Raw genomic sequence first — 22,125 nt, 5'->3', positions numbered from 1 at the left:
GCCCAGCGGCGGCCACCTTGGGCAGACGGGACAAACAGACCCTGGCTTGACCTGCCCCACCTAAGTTGGCGGGGAGGGAGTGCTTCCTCGGTTTCAGTCCCAGTGCTAGGCGTCCGCCCCCTGCCAGGCCTCCCAGGGGCTGTGCCCGGGCCCGTTAGATGCCAGGGAGAGGCCAGGTCAGGGCGGGCAGCAGCTCGAGGCTCAGCTTCAGGGGCCGGGGTTGGCCAAGGCCCAGGGGCCTCTCCCGGGTCCCCACCGCGCACAGGGGTTATGTGGTGGCTCCGGCAGAGCTCTGCCTTCCAGGAGTCCCGGGACAGACTGCAGGACGCTGTGGCCAGAGCTGCTGTGGCCACCCGGGCGTGGTGGGTCAGCTTCTGGAGGGGGTTGACACGTGAACTGGGGGAGGGTGGGGGTAAGGGTGTCGCCGCAGCGGCCGTAGGTGATGGGGGTACAGCTCAAGGAGTGGAAATGATTCCAGGGGCCCCAGTGAAGGGTCCACTGGGGGGGCATAGAGAGAAGAGGCGGGAAGGCCTGGCTCCTGCAGGGCCCAGGGCACTCTGAGTGTGGGAGCCATGGAAGGTTTTAGGCAGTGGCAGGGGCTGCTGGGCACAGAATTTGGCTCCTCCGGAGAAAATGAGGACTTGTTACCCAGAGAGGAAAGTGAGGCTTTTCACTCTGAAGTCACTTTTACCTTTTCCTTCTGTTTGATTCATTGCTATTCCACCACACTAACGTGTATTCTCCTCTGAGGAAAAAAGAACAAACTGAGATTTGGTTTTGACCTGGACTATTAAAAAAAAAAAAAGTCAGTGTGATAGAAACCTGTACTAGAATTTTTTTAAAAATATTTTTTAATGACTAAAGAGACATGACAACCAAATGCAGCACTGCAGCTCATCTGGATCTTTCAAGCATGGATATACAGTGCCCGCACTCGCAGGCCTGGACCTGAGTGTCTGCTCTGCCCCTCACCAGCCCAGTGACCTTGGTCCAGTCCTTTGACAGCTCTCAGCCTCAGTCTCCCCATCTGTAAATGGAGGCCGTGGCATTGGCATGAGACAATGCCTGTAAATGCGTTAGCACACAGAGCCTGGTGCAGGGAGAGGGTCGGTGATGGCATCCCCTTCCTGTTACTATTCCTGTCATGGCTGTTGACCAAATGCCAGAAAGGGCACTCACTGCCCACACCAGAACCAGGGGCCGCTGGGGATTGTAGGATGCCCAGGTCGTGGCAGGTTTTGGAGGACCCTTGGCCTGAGTAGTGGCCCCCATAGTGGCCCTTCAGTGTCACCCTGGTAAGGCTCCTAGTCTGCTGGTATGGGGCAAGGAGGAAGGAGCACTGGATTAGGAGTCACAGCCCGGGTGGGAAGTGCATGCTCCGGGCCTCTTCCTCACCTGTCAAATGCAGGGGTTCTGCCAGTCCTCAGGACTGCAGAGATCCAGAGAAATTGCTGGGCTCAGGCCCCAGGGCCTCCGGTCTGGGAGGAAGACATACCTGGACAGTGATAAAATGAGGAAGGGTGGTGCAGCAGTGCTCTAAAATATATTCGCCAAATGCAGCGAATGTCCCATGATGATGAAAGAGGTTGTTGATGTGGGAGGAGTGGGGTGAGGGGGGTAGGGGAGTATGTGGGAACCTCTTATATTTTTTGAATGTAACATTTAAAAAAATAGAGAGAAAAAAAAATAGATATTGCAATGACAGATAAAAGCCATCGCGCAGTTTGTCAAAATGTATACATTTGAGCAGTTCAAAGTGTAAATTACAATGTAAACTATTAAAAAAATAAAATGAGGAGATGCAAACGGCCCTGAGCCAATGTCTGGGGGGAACTGAGAGTGGGGCTGAGGGGAGACCCCATGGCTGGGAAGTGCCCCCAGAGTGGCCCTTCTCCATTGCAGGGACTCTTTAGTTCACCTGTGGGGCCTAATTCCCAGCCCCGGAAACTAGATAAACGGTGTGACATGAGATCTCACTGATCTGGAGTTGACTAGGACTGGGAAAGGCAGTGCAGAGAGAGGGGCAGTATGTGCAAAGGCCCTGCAGTGTGAGCTCTCACGTGCTGTGGCTCTGTCATTCATTTTCCCTTTCCTGGTCATCATAGTTAAAACCGACGTGCCAGGTCCTTACCGGGCATGCGTTCACTTAATTCCAGGAGGGAGGGGCCTCCTTATCCCCCCATTTCACAGAATAGGAAATGGAAGCACAGCAAAGTTGAGTAATTTGTCCAAGGGCACACAGCCAGGAAGCAGAAGTGGGATTCAAACCCCACCACTCAGGCTGCTTTGTCCAGGCCCTTCTCAGGCTATTGTCCCCAGGACCGGGGAAGGCCTGACTTGATCCTCTGACTTTTGCTTTCCCGGCAGCGTCTGGGAAGTCGCACGTGCACCGCCGTGGGCTCGTGGAGCTTGCAGGGACCCTGCAGTGTGCCGGCTCCCGCTCTGCCCTAGCCTACATGAGCTACGGCTGCTACTGTGGCCTGGGCGGCCAAGGCCAGCCTCGGGACTCCACCGACTGGTGAGTGCGAGCTCGGGCCCAGCCTCGAGTCCCCTCATCCCTTGTGGGGTTGACCCTGGGCTGTGAGGAAATACCCAACGCTGAGACTGGAGTTGGCCCAGGAAGCTCCCAGCAGGCGGTGCTGCCTGGCAGGCAAAGGGCCTCCTGGGAGAGCGTGGCCCAGCTTTGGAGCCGCTGACCCCACCCTGGCCATGGGGTGATCGCTTGGCCTGAAAAATAACGTAAATGTGATTAGACTCATGTGCTAAGAACTGTACCCCTTGAATTCCTCACAACAGCCCTATCTATAGATGAGGAAACTGAGGCACAGGAAGGTTAAATAGCTCATCTGGGGTCCCACAGGGATTCAGAGGCAGGAGCAGGATGTGACCCCTGCAGTCTGGCCAGACCCCTGCCTCTAGAGCGTGGCACCCTGCTGCGGCCCGAGGAGCCCTTTGTGTGTGCAAGGCTGGGGGCCTAGATCTTTCCATGACTTCCTCTCATTGACCCCCCGGCCACCCTTGGAGGCAGGCAGGATGGTATCCCCATTTTACAGATGAGGCCCTGGGGCTGAGGGAGGCGCAACCCTGCCCGTTTCCACGCTGCTGGCAGGTGCCCGCGCTCGCCCGGCTCAGGGGTGTGGTGGCCACCCACGGCCCTCTCTCACGCTGAGCCCTTGGCCGTGAGGCTGCCGCTGCCGGCCCCACCCTGCCGGCCCCCACTCTGGTTGTCTGGCCCCTGAAAATCCTTCCCCATGCACTCAGGCATCGCCTCCTCCAAGAAGCCCTCCCCGAGGCCTGGCTGGGCCTGGCACCGCCTCTGGGCTCCCAAAATCCCCGTGCCCCAGCACTTCTCCCAGGCAGGCAGTGTCTGGTGGCTGTCTGTCCCTCCCCACACCAGAGCAGAGGCTCTGTGAGAACAGGGGTTCCGGCTGACCTCCCCCCAGCCCCCATGCACCAGCTGAGGGCGACAGAGTGGGCGCCAAATGGTGGCTGGAGAGAAGACCCACGAGGGAGCAAAGGAGCGAATGATTCCCGACAGGTTGCGGAGCCTTTGAGGGTGTGCCTCAGGGCAGTCTTCAGTGAGGTCCTACCGTGCGCCAGGCCCTGGGCTGGACGGCGGGGGCGCGGCGGGGAGGACAGCCACGGGGCCCCTCAAGGAGCTCGCCCTCTGGGCCGAGGCTGGACCTGAATCCATTTCCTTCCTCAGGCGTGTCTCATTTGAAGCCTGCTCCAAAGGGAGACTGCCCGGTGTTACGAGAGCGGGCAACAAGGGGAGGTGGGGGGCCAGGATGACATCCTGGGGTGGGGGTAGGAGACTGGTGCTTAAGCTGAGGCCTAAAATGCAAAGAGTGAGAGGAAGTCATGCCATGCAGAGGGCACAAAATGGACAAAGTCATGGCAGGAGGGGCTTGGCCATCCAGGACCAGAGAGGAGGCCGGCGTCAATGCAGCTCAGAGACTCAGAGCTCTGAGAGCGAGGCGCGTGGGCAGGGGTCAGCCTGCACAGGACCCAGCAATGAGGGGCCAGGGGCTAGGGGTAGAGCAGGGCATGCTGGGCCAGCAGTGTTATTTCCCACGGATGGGGATTATCAGGCATGGGCCAGAGGTCGCTGACCTCTTAAAGGTTCCTGACTCCCCCGCAGTCCTGGCAGGGGAAGCTAGCAAGGAGAGGTGACGGGCCTTATCCACCCGCTGTGGTCCACAGGTGCTGCCTTCACCACGACTGCTGCTACGAACGAGCCCAGAAGGCTGGCTGCAGTCCCAAGATGGAGCTCTATTCCTGGCAGTGTCAGAATCAGCAGGTGCTGTGCGGTAAGTCCTGGTGCCACACACGCCAACCACCCACCCCGAATAGCCCCTGGGCATCCTGGCAGAGCCAGGTGACTTCTGTCCCTTGCTGGAATACTTTACCGTTGCTTCCAACTCTCCATAGACCACTTTAGCATTCACCTGATAGAAGTGATCTTTAACACTGAGCACAGAAACAAATCTACCTTTTAAGTGTCTAGGCAAAAAGGGAAAAAACAGAAATGACACCAGGTATAGACAATCTAACCCATCAGAAAGGGGTTCAGTAAATAAACTCATGCTAAAGCCACAGCATGAATCGTTGGCAGTCTGGAGGAAAGATAAGCTAGAACCAGATGCTGACCTGGGAAGATGTTGAGTGAAAAAAAAAAAAAAAAGAATAAGTTGTTCGGTGCATCATCATGTATGTTAAAAAACAGAAACTTGCAAAATGTTACCATAGAACTTTGCATGCCTTTATAGATATCTGCAAAGCTCAGAAAAAGATGTATTAGGATATGCTCCAAAGTGAGGATGGCCGTGGTTGTCTTAGGTACAGGATGAAGTCAAGGGAAGCGATGGTGAAAGGGGCTTCATGTTCTCTTGTAATGTTTTCGTTTTTTGAAAAGAGACTAGCTTCAGGGATTACTTGTAAATTAAAAGGTGAAAGGAAAAAGAATACACAGCCTGGAGTGTTTTAAGGATGAAGGGCACTGATGTCTGCAGTTTGCTTTAAAATGCATTTTAAACTATAATAAGGTCAATGTTTGGATGGATAAAGGGATGGACAGATGGAGGAGTAAGTGATAAAGCTAAACATTAATATTAGAATCTTCATGGTGGAATGTAGATGTGCTTGGAAGAAATATGTCAACTCTCCTGTGTGTTTGAAAATTTTCCCAACAAAATTTCAAAAACTAAAAAGAAAAAGAAAGGAAAGGATGGTGAGAGAACCTCATCTCTCCATTTCTTCACCTCCAGGCCCAGTATGGGAGCCTCTCAAGTTGGGGCTAGCTCCACCTGGCCGGTGGGATGTCCTTCCAGCCCAATGTCCTCCTCCGAGGAGGGCTAGAGGCCACAGACTAGGTGCCCTTCTGTTGGGCGGGAGGCAGGCAGTCCCAGAACATACACTTTGGGCTAAGCCTCTCCCAAGAGTCCATTTCACTGGTCCTTCCCCACTAAGGCTGGCCCAAGAGGCCCCAGTCAGGGTTCTGGAACCAGCCTGGTACAGACTAGCTGGGGGAACCCCAGAAAACCCCTGCCCTTGATCTCTTTCCCCTCATCTCTAAAAACGAACTCTGGTCCGGGTTGGCCTGCAGATGTTTTACATCACGTGCACACTGTTTGGAAGAGCAATTTGAGCCAACGCTTTTTAAAAATCAGAATTTTTAAACTTGTAGTCCCTTTTGAAAAATTGGAGGTGAAACAACATCAGACCCACAAGGCAATAATCAGCTCAAAGTACGAGAAGCTGTCTTTATAGACGGGGCCAGTTCCCACCATGCCCTATTGTCATTCTGATATGAATAGCAACTGTCAGTTAACACGGCCTGCCCCGGTGGCCATCCAAATTTGCAACTCCTGGCCTAGTGGCCAGTGGCCCTTCATGATACAGATTTTGACTAGTTTCAGATTCTAGTGTGTGAACTTGTGCAAACCCTGATCTCTCAGAGCCTCAGTTTCCTCATCGGTAAACTGGGGGCAGAAATCTTGCCTACCTGTCATGAGGGCAAAAGGACCAGGAAATAGTGCCTCATGCTTAGTAGATGTTATTCTTATCTGTTGAAGAAATTACCCAACACAGGACCTCAAAGAAGAAGGACACTGTAATATGCCCCAAGCATCAGGTGTGTGAGCCACAGGATTCACTTTTAAATAATCCTGAACTCCTGCAAGAGAAAGCTGTTTCCCTTTCAGTTATCTTTTAATCCTTTCTGGGTAGAAGAGAACATTTCAGTTTGGTGCTACTTCAGTTTTCACACCTCTTTAACACATGCTGACCTTTTTTTTTTTTAAACAAATCAATTTTATTGATACATATTCGTAAACAGTACAATTCATCCAAAGTGTACAACCAGTGGTATTTGCTATAATCACATCATTGTGCATTCATCACTTCAATCATTATTAGAGCATTCCCTGTTTCAATAATAATAAACAAAAAACAGACAAACAAGAAAATGCCTCACCTCTCAATCTATGCTTCCCCTGTTGTACACAGCTGCTATTTCTGGCTATTCTATCAATAGCTTTTAGTATAATCACAATGTTATATATTCATCTCAAAAATTTTAGAACAATTTCATTACTTCAAAAAGAAAGAATCCACACCCTTTAGCATTCCTTCCTCAGACCTACATTACCACTAATCTACTTTCATCTTTATAAATTGGTTTATACTTACATTTTATATAAATGGAATTGTACAATATGTAGTTGTTAGAGAAAAGGTGCTCCCTGGCACAGGGAGACTGGCAATTGCAGGCAGAAGGTTGATTTGAGAAGCTCTCCCAGCGGAGGGAGTCTGAAGATTAGACTTCAGCCGCTCTTGGAAGAGGTGATTAGGCATTCATACAGTATTCTAAAAGGTGGGGAATTGTTAGTTCAAGGGGAGGAGGTTAGGGACTGAGTATAGCCCGGGGCCAATGGGGGGTTGAGAAAAAGCAAATCTTTCCCTTTTGTGGTTACTGGGGTAGTGGGCTAGAAAGTGATGTAGTCTTGAACTGTAAGAGGGGCTGACAGAGCTTTGGGCAGGAAGGAGTGGCGATTCGTATCTCGCCCTGTGGTTTCTTTGTTCTTGTGAGGAGATGGTTGTTTGCTTTTGCGCACACCTAAGCTACGGTTTGCTCAATCAGTCATGTGGTCCCTGGTTAGGGTTTTGCCTTTCTCTGTGTTGCAGTCTGTTAATCATACACGGTGAACGTTACAATAGGGAACCTCTAACAGTACTCTGCTCTCCATCACTTAGTATAATGTTTTGTTTTGTTTTGTTTTGTTTTGTTTTTGTCTGGTATTAACATTTTGTACTATTAACTTACATTTGTTCAACTTCAAAGAAAAACTGTTTTATAGATGCAATTCTACCCATATTCATATTTCACATAATATATTTATATTTCACATAATATATTTAGTTCATAATAGGGCAATCATACAGTATTTTTCCTTTTGTATATGGCTAGCTTCACTCAACATGATGTCCTCCAGGTTCACCCATTTTATTCTATGTTTCACAGCTTCATTTCTTTTTAACATTGCATAATATACCATCATGTGTATATTCCACAATTTGTTTACCCATTCATCAGCTGATTGGTTGTTTCCAACTTTTGGCTATTGTGAATAATGCTTCTATGAACATTGGTGTGTACATGTCTATTCAAGTCACAGCTCTCAGTTCTTCTGGGTACGTACGTAGCAATGGTATTGCCAGGTCCCATGGCAAGTCTTTATTCAACTTCTTAGGAACTACCAAACAATCCTCAACAGTGGCTGTACCATTCTCCATTCCCACCAACAGTGAATAATAAGCATTCCTATCTCTCCACATCCTCTCCAACATTTACAGTTTTCCAACTTTTTAATAGCTGCCAGTCTAATAGGTGTGAAACGGTTGTAATTCTGATTTGCATTTCCCTAATCACTAGTGATGTTGACCATTTTTTAATATTTTTTTTGCCATTTGTATTTCTTCTTTGGATAGTTATCTTTTCAAGTCTTTTGCCCGTTTTTAATCAGATACTTTGTCTTTTTATTGTTGGGTTTTATGATCTCCTTATCATGGATATTAAACCCTTATCAGATATGTGATTGCCAAATATTTTCTCCCATTGAGTTGGCTGCCTTTTCACCCTTTTGACAGAGTCCTTAGAGGTGCAAAAGTGTTGAAGTTTGAGGCAGTCCCATTCATCTAGTTCTTCTTTTTTTGCTTGTGCATTGGGCATAAGGTTTAATAAACTACCACATACCACAAGATCATGAAGATGTTTTCCTACATTTTCTTCTAGGAGTTTTATGGTTGTTGTTTTTATGTTTAAGTCCTTGATTCATTTTGAGTTAATTCTTGTATAAGATATGAAATAAGGGTCTTCTTTCCTTCTTTTGAATATGTCTATCCAGTTCTCCTATCACCATTTGTTGAATAGACTGTTCTGACCCATCTGGGTGGGCTTCACAGCCTTGTCAAAAATCACTTGACTGTAGATTTGAGGGTCAATTTCTGAGTTCTTGATGCAGTTCGTTGGTCAATCAGTCTGTCCTTATGCTAGTACCATGGTGTTTTTTTTACCTCTCAAGCTAAGTAATATGGTTTAAAGTCTGGAAGTGAGAGTCCTCCAACTTCTTTCTTCTTTTTTAAGACATTTTGGCTATTTGGGGCCTCTTACCCTTCCATATAAATTTCATTATTGGCTTTTCAATTTCTGTAAAGAAGACTCTTGGGATTTTTATTGGGATTGCATTAAATCTGTAAATCAGTTTGACAGATTGACATCTTAATGATATTTAGTCTTTCAATCTTCCAATCCATGAATATGGAATGTCCTTCCATTTATTTAAGTCTTCTTTAGTTTCTTTTAGCAATGCTTTATAGTTTTCTGAATACAAGTCTTTTATGTCCTTGGTTTAAGTTTATTCCTAAATATCTGACAGTTTTAGTCAGTATTATAAATGGAATTTTTTTCCTGACGTCCTCCTCAGATTGCATATCAATAGTGTATAGAAATGCTATTGAGTTTTGTGAATTAACCTTGTATCCCACCACCTTGCTGAACTTGTCTATCAATTCTAGTAGTTTTCTTGTGAATTTTTCAGGATTTTCTTGATATAGCATCATGTCCTCAGTGAATAGTGAAAGTTTTACTTCTTCCTTTCCTATTTGGTTGCCATTTATTTCTTTGTCTAGCCCTAATTGCTTTAGTTAAAACTTCTAGCACAATATTGAGCAATAATGGTGACAGTGAGCATCTTTGTCTTGTTCCTGATCTCAGTGGGAAAGTTTCAGTCTTTCACCATTGAGTACAATGCTAGCTGTAAGTTTTTCATATATGCACTTCATCATATTGAGAAAACTTCCTCCCATTCCTATCACTTGGAGTGTTTTATCAAGAAAGGATGCTGTATTTTGTCAAATGCCTTTTCTGCATAAATTGAGAGGGCCATGCGGTCTTCTTCAATTTATCAATGTGGTTTATTACACTAATTGATTTTCTTGTGTTGAACTACCCTTGCATACCTGGAATAAAACCCACTTGATCATGGTGTATAATTCTTTTGAAGTGTTTTTGGATTCCTTTGCAAGGATTTTGTTGAGGATTTTTTGCATCTATATTCGTTAGAGATATTGGGCTGTAATTTTCTTTTTTTGTAGTATCTTTGTCTATTTTTGGTAGTAGGGTGATATTGGCTTCATAGAATGAATTTGGTAGCATTCTTTCCTGTTCAATTTTTTTGGGAGAGTTTGAGCAAGATCGGTATTAGCTCATCTTTGAATGATTGATAGAATTCACCTGTGAAGCCGTCTGGTCCCAGGCTTTTCATCTTTGGGAGGTTTTTGATGACTGTTTCAATATCTTTACTTGTGATTGCTTTGTTGAGGTCTTCTATTTCTTCTAAAGTCAGTGTAGGGAAGCGGACTTGGCCCAATGGATAGGGCTTCTGCCTACCACATGGGAAGTCTGCAGTTCAAACCCCGGGTCTCCTTGACCCATGTGGAGCTGGCCCATGCGCAGTGCTGATGCGTGCAAAGAGTGCTGTGCCATACAGGGGTGTCCCCTGCGTAGGGATGCCCCATGCTCAAGGAGTGCGCCCTGTAAGGAGAGCCACCCAGCATGAAAGAAAGCGCAGCCTGCCCGAGAATGGCACTGCCCACATGGAAAGCTGACACAACAAGATGACACAACAAAAAGAAACACAGATTCCTGTTGCCACTGATAAGGATAGAAGCAGTCACAGAAGAACACACAGTGAATGGACACAGAGAGCAGACAACTTCCGGAGGAGGGGGAGGAAGGAGAGAGAAATAAATAAAAAATAAATCTTAAAAAAATAAAAAAATAAAAAAAATAAAGTCAGTGTAGGTGGTTCATGTGTTTCTAGGAATTTTCCATCTCATCTACATTCTCTAGTTTTTCAGCACACAGTTGTTCATAGTACTTTCTTATGATCTCTCTTATTTCTACAGGGTCAGTGCTAATGTCAGTGCTAATGTCTCCCCTCTCATTCCTGATTTTGTTGATCTTCTCAAAGAACCAACTTCGGGTTTTGTTGATTCTCTTTATTTTATTTTTTAAGAGAGAGCCTTATAGACTTAGCCAATAACCACTCTAAACCTCCATTTTCTTCAGTCATTTTAAAAATTCTTTCTATCTATCATATCTAGATTTATTTTTAACCACAGCAACATGTATTTACAACATACCAGTGTACATTTTGCTTGACCAGCCACTTCTTTTGTTAAAAACAAAATTTCAGGGAAATGGATTTGGCTCAATGGATAGAGCGTCTGCCTACCACATGGGAGGTCCAGGGATCAAACCCAGGGTCTCCTGACCCCTGTGGTGAGCTGGCCCATGCACAGTGCTCATGAGTGCAAGTGATGCTGTGCCACGCAGGGGTGTCCCCCATGTAGGGGAGCCCCACATGCAAGAAGTGCATCCTGTAAGGAGAGCTGCCCAGACCGAAAAAAGCACAGCCTGTGCAGGAATGGCACCGCACACACAGAGAGCTGATGCAGCAAGATGACACAATAAAAAGAGACACAGATTCCTGGTGCCGCTGACAAGAATATAAGCAGACACAGAAGAACACACAGCAAATGGACACAGAGAGCAGACAACTGGGGAGGGGGAAGGTGGGGAAGAGGAGAGAAATAAATAAAAAATAATTAAAAAAAAAAAAAAACTGCAGTTAGACATGCTAACTAACCCTTAGGGCAATCTTACTGGAATTTAAAACAAAGCAATGAGAAAAGGAGGGAGGTATTTGTTTTTCAGATCTCAGTTCCTGGTGGGTGGTGTTTTCCCATTTACAATCTCCTTTCAAAATAAATGTAACTAAAGCCTCCAGAATTTAAAGAAAATAGAAAGGGAGTAGATAGTACAGGCAGAACATAAGAAGGTCTGGGGTCTGGGCAGCATGACTTTGAATTGTCTGAGGAGCTTGTCGTGACCCCATGGGAGGTCTGGGTGGGGTCATGGACAGAACAGCAGAGAGTGAGGACTGCCGGCCGGCCGGTTCCCTTGGACAGAGACTTGCTCTCTGAACCGCAGCTTCCTTACCCGGAAGATGGGTGTTACAAAGATGAAAAAAAAAAGGGTTTGTAAACTGCAATGTGCTAAACAAATTGGAGGGAGGTGGTTGCTCTCTCCCTACTCCACTCTCCCCTCGCATCCTGACTTGAACCTCTCTGCTCATCGCTACCTCCACTAGAGGGGACCGAGCATGTGGTGGGACTCCCCCGCAAACACTCCAACTTCCGAGAACTTGGTCTCCTCCAGAGGCCAGGAGGCGATTGTCAGGCTAACTAGAAGGATGTTTCCAGATGTGCAAGTGTAACCAGATTTTGTCTAGGTTCTTGGCTATGCTGCAGAAATGAATTTCAGGAGCACATCAGGTGAATTAGGCCAGTAATTTACTAAGGGAGGGAGGGAAGAGAAATGGGAGAAAATAACAGATCATGGGTCCCAGGAAGAGAGAAAGAGGCTGAAGAGTGACAAAGCGGGCTGATTTACAGACTACGGTTCCCCATTATAGATTATAAATGCCCAGGTTTTACTTGCATGGCAACCATGGCAGGGGAAAAATGGCTACAGCAGGGCACGGAAGGCAGGAACGACACCGGGACAGGCACTGGGACAGGGCCAAGGCAAGAGAGCAAGAGCGCGTGGTGCTTGCTTCTTAAACCATTAATTATCCCACCCCTTTGCTAACGGCAGGGGAGAGGTTCCAGCTGTTTGCTGTTTTGATTGATTACCCCCCCCATAATGCCCCAGGAGGGCCCAATTATAAAGTCCTTGGGGAATATCTGGGGCTTCTCCTTGCTTCTGGGGAAATCTTGTTCTGAATGGCAGAATCATTGGGGGAGCGGATCTTCCAGCAGCCATCTAGGGGTTATTGATGTCCACATGGACTCTGCCAGGTTCTAGATCCATCTATTGATTGCCTATCTTACTAGCCAGCTTCACAAGGATTTCTAGCCACGACACCTCTTTTACCAATCATTAGGCTATAAGTTGCATCAGAGAAAAGCTGAATTAATACAGATGCATAACATCAAATTTTAAGACTGCAAGGGCCCCTAGACATCATCTTGTCCAGCCCTCTCATTTGGAGTTGGGGAAACTGAGGCCCAGAAAGGAAGTGGTTTGCCCAAAACGTGGTGATGTGCTCACTCCCAGGCACACTCCCTTTCCCCAAACTGCCCCCCTCCAGTGCAAGTAGAGACAAGCTGAATTGGGGTCTGAGCAGAAAATCTGTTAAAGATCGCGAGCTTCCTTCTTCAACCCGCATGTTGTACATGGGCCTAACCATGCGAAAACAGTGTGAACTATTTATCGGCGTGTTTGCTGGTGAAGTCCAGGCCTGTTTTCAGAACTCCTATCCCTGAATGAAATGACAGGAATGAAAAGAGCCAAAATATCTACTGTGCACTTTTGGCTAAAAATATTCTGTTATTCTGTTTGGAGATATTTTGAACACAGTTGTTTTTTGTTGTTTGTTTGTTTTTTAATGACAGGTTTGGGCCAAATGTCCATTTATGGGCTTGACTTAAATATTAAAAAGTTTGAAAGCCTATATTTACCTGCAGGCCTCAAATAATTTTAAGTGTGTTGGGCAAAGCACTTGACCCTTGGGAGCTATTTTTCCTTTCAAGTTTTTATTCTCCTTAAACCGTGTCCTGCCATTGAGCTCCTGAGGCCTCAGTGCAGTGGGACGCAGTCTTGCTTTTGAGAGTCTCGTGCTAGCATGGGGCAGAGGGTAGGACTGGACATCAGGCATTGAGTCAGGAGTTTCTGATTTGGAATCCTGGTCTAGCCCTTTCCAACTCTGTGACTTTGGACGAGTTACTGAATCCCTCTGAGCCTTCCTTTCCTCATCTGTAAAATGGGAATAATAAAAATTTAGCTGTTTGGTTGATGTGAGAATTGGAAACAATGTATGGCTTTTCTGCATGCTCCCAACAAATGCTATAGAGAATCCACTCTGCTCCGTGATAGGTGATGGGTATTGGGCAGTTCAGCAGCGAGACCCTGCAATCTAGTGGGAACAGAAAGTATGTAGGGAAAATACATAGTGTGTGGGCCAAATGCTTTGACAAGTGCGGTGCTGAAAAAGGAAGCAGGTGAAGTTCAGATCCATGCTACAACATGGGTGAACCTCAAAAACATTACACTGTGTAAAAGAAGCCAGGCACAAAAGAACACATATTGAACAATTCTGTTTCTATGAAGCATCCAGAATAGGTAAATCCACAGAGACAGACAGCAAATAGGTGGTTGCCAGAGGCTGCGAGCTTGAGGAGGAATGAAGGGTGACTGCTAATACGTGTGGCGTTTCCTGTTGGAGTGATGAAAATGTTTTGGGACTAGTTAGAGGAGGCGATGCACAATACTGTAAATATGCTAAATGTCACTGGTTATACAGTTTAAATGTATTAAAATGGTGAATGTTATATTATGTGAATTTTACCTCAGTAAAAAAAGGTGGGGATCAAGATGGTGGAATGAGAAGCTTAAGGGTCCCATCTTCCCACCGAAGCTTTGAACAACCATCAAGAACTGGCAGACCATGCGCAGTGCTGATGAGCGCAAGGAGTGCCCTGCCACCCAGAGGTGTCCCCCGCGTAGGGGAGCCCCACGCGCAAGGAGTGCGCCCGTGAGGAGAGCCGCCCAGCGCGAAAGAGAGTGCAGCCTGCCCAGGAATGGTGCCGCACACACGGAGAGCTGACACAACAAGATGACGCAACCAAAAGAAACACAGATTCCTGTGCCGCTGACAACAACAGAAGTGGACAAAGAAGACGCTGCAAATAGACACAGAGAACAGACAACTGGGGAGGAGGGGGAATTAAATAAATAAATAAATAAATCTTTTTTAAAAAAAAAGAAAATGATACTATGTAAACCCTAATTAAAAAAAAAAAAAGAACTGGCAGAAACATCGTTCTCATGGTTAAAGGATTGCAGTAACAGGGAGAGGAACAAATCAAGAAAAAGACAGCTTAAAAGCAGTAGAACCCCATGGCACCTTAGCTGGCCCTCTCCTCTCCCATACTGGTTCCCCCTTACTGTGGGACAGCAGTAGTTGTGGCTGCCGGGGGCAAGGAACTGCTGGCTGTAAAATGTACAGTGCAAAGCCCAGGACTGTGAGCAGCCTGTTTCCTAGGGAAGAGGGGACAATAATATCCATGATAATGGGGGAGTTCTTAGGGACACAAACACATACCCAAGACAAAACATACGTGCAGAAAGGATCAAGGAGGGCCCTATGCTTTAGCCTTGAGTTATTCTCTAAATTCATAGCATGTAGGAGAACATTCACACTGGTCAATCTCTAAAGACTGGGAACGGCATCTCCCTTTTTCCTTCTTTTGTGTGCCTGTATGTGTGTTAGCTCCTGGCATTTAAGGAAAGCTCTGTCATAATACTTGCTGGATACAAACTTAAGCAATAGGACTGTAGCAGATTGATATGGTTATGAATTCCAAAAATAGATATTGAATTATGTTTGTAATCTGATTTATACCTGGGTATGATTAAGTTATGATTAGGGCTTTTATTAGGCCATGTCATTAGAGCACTGAGGGCCACCCACCAAGGGGTGGGGACTTACAGATAAAAGGCATGGCAAAGGACAGAGTTGAGGGTTTTTGATGTTGGAGTTTTGATGTTGTAGTTTAATGCTGAAGCCTTAAGCTGGAGCCCTGGCAAGTAAGCTCACAGAGGAAAGAGAAGCCAGCCTCAGGAAGAAAGGAAACTTGAACCCAGAGAGAAGCAAGACCCTGGTAGGGAGGAACCCAGGAAGCCTGAACCCTTGCAGCTGTCGGCAGCCATCATGCTCCAACACCTGAAAACAGACTTTAGTGAGGGAAGAAACTTATGCTTTATGGCCTGGTATCTGTAAGCTCCTACCCCAAATAAATACCCTTTATAAAAACCAACTAATTTCTGGTATTTTGCATCAACACCCCTTTGGCTGATTAATACAAGGAGCCTCAAAACATAAATTCCAGTGATAACACATTAAAACATCAAAATGTCCAGGTTTCAACAAAAGATTACAAAACATACAAAGAAACGGAAAGTGATGTCCAAATAAAGAAGAAGATTAAAGCATTAGAAACCATCGATGAGGAAGATCAAACCTGGGACATACCAGAGAGTGACTTTTTAAAAATGATCCTAAATATACTCAAAAAGCTAAAGAAAAACATGGTGAAAGAACTAAAGGAAATCAAGAAAACAATAGATGAACACAAAGAGAACAGCAATAGAGAGATGGAAATTATAAAAAGGAAACAGAACTGAAGACCACATTAATAGAAATTAAATATTCCTTAGATGAGTTCAACAGTGGATTGGAGCAAGTTTAGAATATGGCAAATTTAAAATAATAACAGATAAATAGAGACTGAGAGAGTTTGTAACCAAGAGACTGGCTTTGCAGGCAATACTAAAGGGAGGGGTACAGTCTGAAAAGAAAAGAAAGGAGAGACAGACTAAAAAGAAAATACAGGAGAGACTTGGAAGAGAGTCTGGAAATGAAGATTATATGAGTAAAAATACTAAAAGTGTAAAAAAATGGTGAAAACAAGATATGACAGATAAAACCCAAAGGTCAAAATGGGTGAAGAACTGCTTTACAGTAATGAAAGTGAATGTGAATGGCTTAAACTCCTACATCCAAAAACAGACTGGCAGTATGGATACGAAAATATGATTTTATTATTTTCTTAAATATATATATATATGAACCATCTATATTCTGTCTTCAAGAGACTCACTTTATACCAAAAGATACAAATAGAGTGAAAGTGAAAGGCTACTCTTCTCTTCCGGAAAAATAGCTAAAGGAAAGACAAAAACGGCCTTGAAAAAAAATCTTCTAGGGTTTAGGACACGAGGAGAAGACTGGACACTGCTCAAAATGGAGAGGGACAAAGGAAAAGAATGGCATCAGCAAAACTGTGTGTTAAAAGTGGCTGCTTCTTTATCTAACTTTATCCAAGTTCTTTATCTATCCTTTAAACCCATCGCTATATGCCATTCCCTAGTAAGGGACCATGACATTATATTGGGCTTCAAATTTCGGGGAGTTCTGGATCACAGAGTGTTTCAACAATGGCAATGGAGGGATACTGGTATGGGATACCAGTGACAGGTGATATATGGCTGACAGGGAGCTGTACAGAACATATGTCCAGGGTGCATGGTAATGTTTGGATATACTCATAGTGGCAACAATTAAAAACCACAGCAGGGGGGGTACTGGGTTCCTGGCCAGTGGTGCTCTGTCGTGGTCCCTAGGGGAGCAGCGACAGTCTCCCAGGTACAGTGGCGGGGACTGGGAGGGAGTGAGGGTTCAACAGTGAGCCCCTGATGCTAACGACTATGCTTGTGAGCTGATAAACCTAAAATAAGAACAAGGCCTAGAGCAACATTGTGCCTGGGAATTTCCTCCTGTCAGCCTTCATGTTACTCAAATGTGGCCAGTCTCGAAGCCAAACTCAGCATGTAAATGCAATGCCTTCCCCCCAGCGTGGGACATGACACCCGGGGATGAGCCTCCCTGGCACCGAGGGACCACTATCAACTACCAACTGATGATGCAACTGGAAAATGACCTTATATGGAAGGTTCAATGCGGATCAGCAGAATATCCATGTCTACATAAAATACCATGAATTTAAAATGATGTTTGACCTAAAGTAAGGGGGAAATGGAAAGGAGAAATGAGTTTATATGGCTACGAGTTTCTAAAAAAGTGTCTGGAGGCTGGCAGAAGGATTGCCCTCATGCACAACTGAGCAGAGTCAGAGAGACAGATAAAGCAGATACAACCCCCAGATATTGGTTCCTTTGAGGGCTAAAGAGACCCATGGGAGTTATGGTCATGGCCGATGGGGTTAACTACCAGGGCAGATGGCCCCTCTTTGGAAATGGTGTTTATGTGTGATGAATCTGGACTCAAATGGGATCTCCCTTCATAAGACTTTCATGCTAATGTGCTGGAGGTGCAGTTAATGTTGGGGTTTAAGATATATTTAGGGGATTTGAATCTCTGGACTGACAATGTGATAGCCAGGTCCTGAGCCTCAACAGACTCCAGCACCTACAATCTGATCTATTGGACTTACCACACTCAGCTAAGATGGAGTTGAAGAAGGACAACCACCACACCATGGAGCCTAGAGTGATTACAACTGAAAATGGGAGGATTGCATCCAGCATCCATGTGGAATCTGAGCCTCCTCTTGACATAGAGGTGCAATGGACACAACCAATCCAATGTCCACATAGAAGAGGTGGCATTGGATTGGGAAAAGTGGACATGGTGGACGATGGGTATGGGGAAAGGCAGGAAGAGATGAGAGGTGGAGGCGTCTTTGGGACATGGAGCTGCCCTGGATGGTGCTTCAGAGGTAATCACCGGACATTGTAAATCCTCACAGGGCCCACTGGATGGAATGGAGGAGAGTATGGGTCATGATGTGAACCATTGTCTATGAGGTGCAAAGGTGCCCAAAGATGTACTTACCAAATCCAGCGGATGTGTCATGATGATGGGAACGAGTGTTGTTGGGGGGGGGAGAGGGGGGGTGGGGGGGTGGGGTTGAATGGGACCTCACATATATATTTTTAATGTAATATTATTACAAAGTCAATAAAAAATTAATTAATTAATTAATTAATTTTAAAAAAAAGTGGCTGCTGGGAAACGGACTTTGGCCCAGTGGTTAGGGCGTCCGTCTACCACATGGGAGGTCCGCGGTTCAAACCCCGGGCCTCCTTGACCCATGTGGAGCTGGCCATGCGCAGTGCTGATGCGCGCAAGGAGTGCCGTGCCACACAAGGGTGTTCCCTGCGTGGGGGAACCCCACGCGCAAGGAGTGTGCCCGTGAGGAAAGCCGCCCAGCGTGAAAAGAAAGTGCAGCCTGCCCAGGAATGGCGCCGCCCACACTTCCCGTACCGCTGACGACAACAGAAGCAGACAAAGAAACAAGACGCAGCAAATAGACACCAAGAACAGACAACCAGGGGAGGGGGGGAAATTAAATAAATAAATAAATCTTTAAAAAAAGTAAATAAAATAAAAAATAAAAAAATAAAAGTGGCTGCTGCTACTGCCAGCAACTGCCTGCACACTATAGACATTTTTTAATTCTTATGCCTCAGAGTCAGTGACTACAGACAAACGGGCCCCAGGGATCCACCTCCACAGGAAAAGGAAGAGAGAGGAACACAGCCTAAGGCTGATTCAGCTTTTTACCAACAAATTTGGTTTGCTATGTCCCATGAGTCTTTTCAGACTGAGTGGAGCTATGCAATTGATTGCCTTGGGAATCACTTCAGAACTAAAGAGATCCATTATGGGTCCAGAGCCCAGTTGTGAGCAAATAGCAGGGATAATCCCAAAGACCCAGAACAGGTTGAAACAAGAATCAACAACAGTAATACATAGCCTCACACCACTAAATCCCTACAAAAGAAAAAGAAAGTGAACATCTGAGTAATCATCCTAATCAGATGCCTATGCATCAGCAAAAAATTCCAAGCCATGCTAAGAAAATAGAAGACATGGCTCAAGGAAAGAAATATACCAAAGCCCCAGAAGAGATGCAGGATTTGAGACAACTAACCAATGAGATTTCCAAAATCAAATTGATGATTTGAGAGACAATATGACTAAAGAGATAAATGACATCAAGAAGACATTGAGGGAACACAAAGAAGAATTTGAAAAACCAATAGAAAAGTAACAAAGCTCATGGGAATGAAAGACACAAGAGATCAGAAACACATTAGAGACATACAACAGCAGACTAAAAATGATAGAAGAAAGAGTAAAAATGATACCAAAGAGAGAACAGCTGAAATTGAAGAGAGAAAAGAACAAAGAGAGAGAGAAGAATGGGAAAAAATTGAGCAGGGGCTCAGGGAATTGAGTGATAATGTGAATCACAACAACATACATGTCATGGAAGTCCCAAAAGGAGAAGAGAAGGGAAAGGGGGCAGAAAGAGTAGTGGAGAAATTAATAGCTAAAAATTTCCCAATTCACATGGAAGAAATGAATTTAAATGTCCTAGAAGTGCAGCATACCCCAATCTGGATAATTCTGAATAAACTTGACTCCAAGACACAAAATACTCAGAATGTCAAAAGTAAAATATAAAGAGAAATTTCTCACAGCAGCAAGGGAAAAATAAAACTTCGCATACAAGGGACACCAAGTAAGACTAGTGCAGCTTTCTCATCAGAAATCTTGGAGGTAAGAGAACAGTGGTATGATATTTGAAATGAGAAAAAGTGCCAGCAGAAAAATCTTTATCCAGCAAAATTGTACTTCAAATATGAATATGAGTTTAAAATATTCACAAACAGGTACAACCAGCAGGTTGCAGCAGAGTAAGGAGCTCTTAGAGTCAGCTGCTGCTGCAGGGCAGTTAGTAAACACCCAGAGCTATCTGGAGCTGTCTGAAGCACCTATTTGGGGCTCCAGGGGACCAGAAGAGCATCCTGCAACATCCTTGAAGGAATGGAAGGAGGAGACTCATCATCTGCAGAAAAGATTCCTAAGTAGAGCACTCCATGCCCAACCATGCCCAGGTTGTTGCCCATCCTCCACTGGAGTCACAAGCTGTCTTGGGAGCTGTTCCATGGCTGGAATTGGAAGCTCCACTTCCCAAAAGTGGGGGAGGAAGACACAGTTGGGCACCAACTTCAGCTACTGATGAGTAAATCTGGCAGGCTAAAGCATAATCCTTAGAACAGCTAAAATTTGAGCCTGTCCAAGTCAGGAAGAGGCCAGGAGCTGCCATTTTAACTCTGTGCTTGGCATGAGGTAAAGTGGAGTGGACTGAAAATTCCAGTGCTGGTAGGGACCAACTTCTTTCCATCCAGATCAGACTGCAGGTCTAGCATAAGCCCCTGCTCCACCTCTGGCAGGGAAGAAGCTGGGGAGACCTATGCCACCTCTCCAGGAAAATACAGACCTTGCCACAGAAGCTGCTGATCATCCTACTTTGGCAGCACAAGCTGCCACAGGAGCTATTCTTTGTCTGGAATTGGAAGCTCCATTTCCCAAAAACAAGGGAGGAAGATATGGCCACTGATTTGGCTGCTGATGGGTATAACCCTAGAACAGCTAGGGTGTGGATCTGTCCAAGTCAGAAAGAGGCCAGTGGCCACCATTTTAACTCCACCCCCAACATTAGGGGAAGCTGGGCTAAAGAAAAATCACAGTGATGGTAGGAACCAGTTTCTTTCACCCAGATTGGCTTGCAGCCCTAGCCTATGCTTCAGCCCCACCTCCGGCAGGGAGGAGGCTGGCAAGCCCTGCACCAGCCTCTCCAGGTAACTGCAGGTACTTTTGGCTGGCACAGACGGAATAATCAGAGGTCTACAGGGGCAACTGCGATCATCTTGGACCCGCACTACATAGATTGGTGGCCACACCTGCAGTTCCATTTCCACCCCAGGCAAGGGAGAAAGAGCATGAAGCTTCATCAGTCTCTCTGGGCAACTACAGTCTAGGCCAGCATGATTTGGACTATTCCACACAGCTGTGATTCTGTCCCTATCCCTGGCAAAGGAGAAAGTTGGGAGAAGCTTCATTGGCCCCTGGGGCAAGAAGGGCAGCTCAAGCCTCCACAGCTTATACCACCAACTACATCCTTGGCTCCTGCTACACAATCAGCAAGCGATAAAGGGCAGGAAGCCCTAAACTGAAGAGAAAAACTGCACCCAGAATAAATAAGCCAGATGCCAAGACACCAACAAAAAATTTCAATCCACACCAAGAAACAGGAAGATACGGTTCAGTTAAAGGGACAAGATTACCCTCCAGGTGACGTAAACGAGTTGAAACAACTAATAATAAATGTTCAAACAAATCTCCTTAATAAATTCATTGAGATGGCTAAAGAGATTAAGGATAACTTCCAGCCAAGAGTCTTATATCCAGCAGATTGTCTTTTGAAAATGAGGGTGAGATTTAGAATATTCAGAGATAAAAGAAACTGAGAGGATTTCTAACCAAGAGACCAGATTTTTCAGGAAATACTAAAGGGTGTGCTCAAGACTGAAAAGAAAAGACAGGAGAGAGAGGCCTGGAAGAGAGTCTAGAAATGAAGATTTTATCAATAAAAGTAACTAAAAGTGTCAAAAGAGTGGTGAAAATAAAATATGATAGATAAAACTCAAATAGTCAGGAATAAACTTAACCAACAACATAAAGCACTTGTATTCAGAAAACTGCAACTAAGCATTAAAGGAAATCAAAAAAGGCCTAAATAACTGGGAGAACATTCCATGCTCGTGGATTGGAAGACTGAATATCATTAAGATGTCAGTTCTACTCAAATTGATATACAGATTCAATGAAATCCCAATAAAAATTGCACCAGAATTTTTACTTAATTGAAAATATGGTTATCATATTTATTTGGAAGGGTAAGGGGTCCTGAATAGCTAGAAACATCCTAAAAAGGAAAAGTAAAGTTGGAAGACTCTCATTTCTGTACTTTAAATCATATTACCTAGCTATAGTGGAAAAAAAGGGATGGTACTGGCAAAAAGCAGACACATAGACCAATGGAACCAAGTTAATGGTTCAGAAA

The 22,125-nt window shown here is 45.4% G+C and overlaps 1 protein-coding gene across 1 annotated transcript in view; it reads left to right on the top strand.

The window, feature by feature from the left end:
• Positions 1 to 572: 572 nt before the first annotated feature.
• Positions 573 to 22,125, top strand: part of PLA2G10 (phospholipase A2 group X) — a 34,982-nt gene continuing 13,429 nt past the window's right edge. Inside the window, exons 1-3 of the mRNA XM_058286232.1 lie at positions 573 to 660; positions 2,368 to 2,518; positions 4,204 to 4,310. Of these exons, the coding sequence (XP_058142215.1) occupies positions 573 to 660; positions 2,368 to 2,518; positions 4,204 to 4,310 (346 nt within the window). The remainder of the gene's footprint in view (positions 661 to 2,367; positions 2,519 to 4,203; positions 4,311 to 22,125) is intronic.

The sequence above is a fragment of the Dasypus novemcinctus genome, chromosome 23, assembly GCF_030445035.2.
Source record: "Dasypus novemcinctus isolate mDasNov1 chromosome 23, mDasNov1.1.hap2, whole genome shotgun sequence".
NCBI lineage: Eukaryota > Metazoa > Chordata > Mammalia > Cingulata > Dasypodidae > Dasypus > Dasypus novemcinctus.
This window is presented reverse-complemented; position numbering and strand designations above follow the sequence as displayed.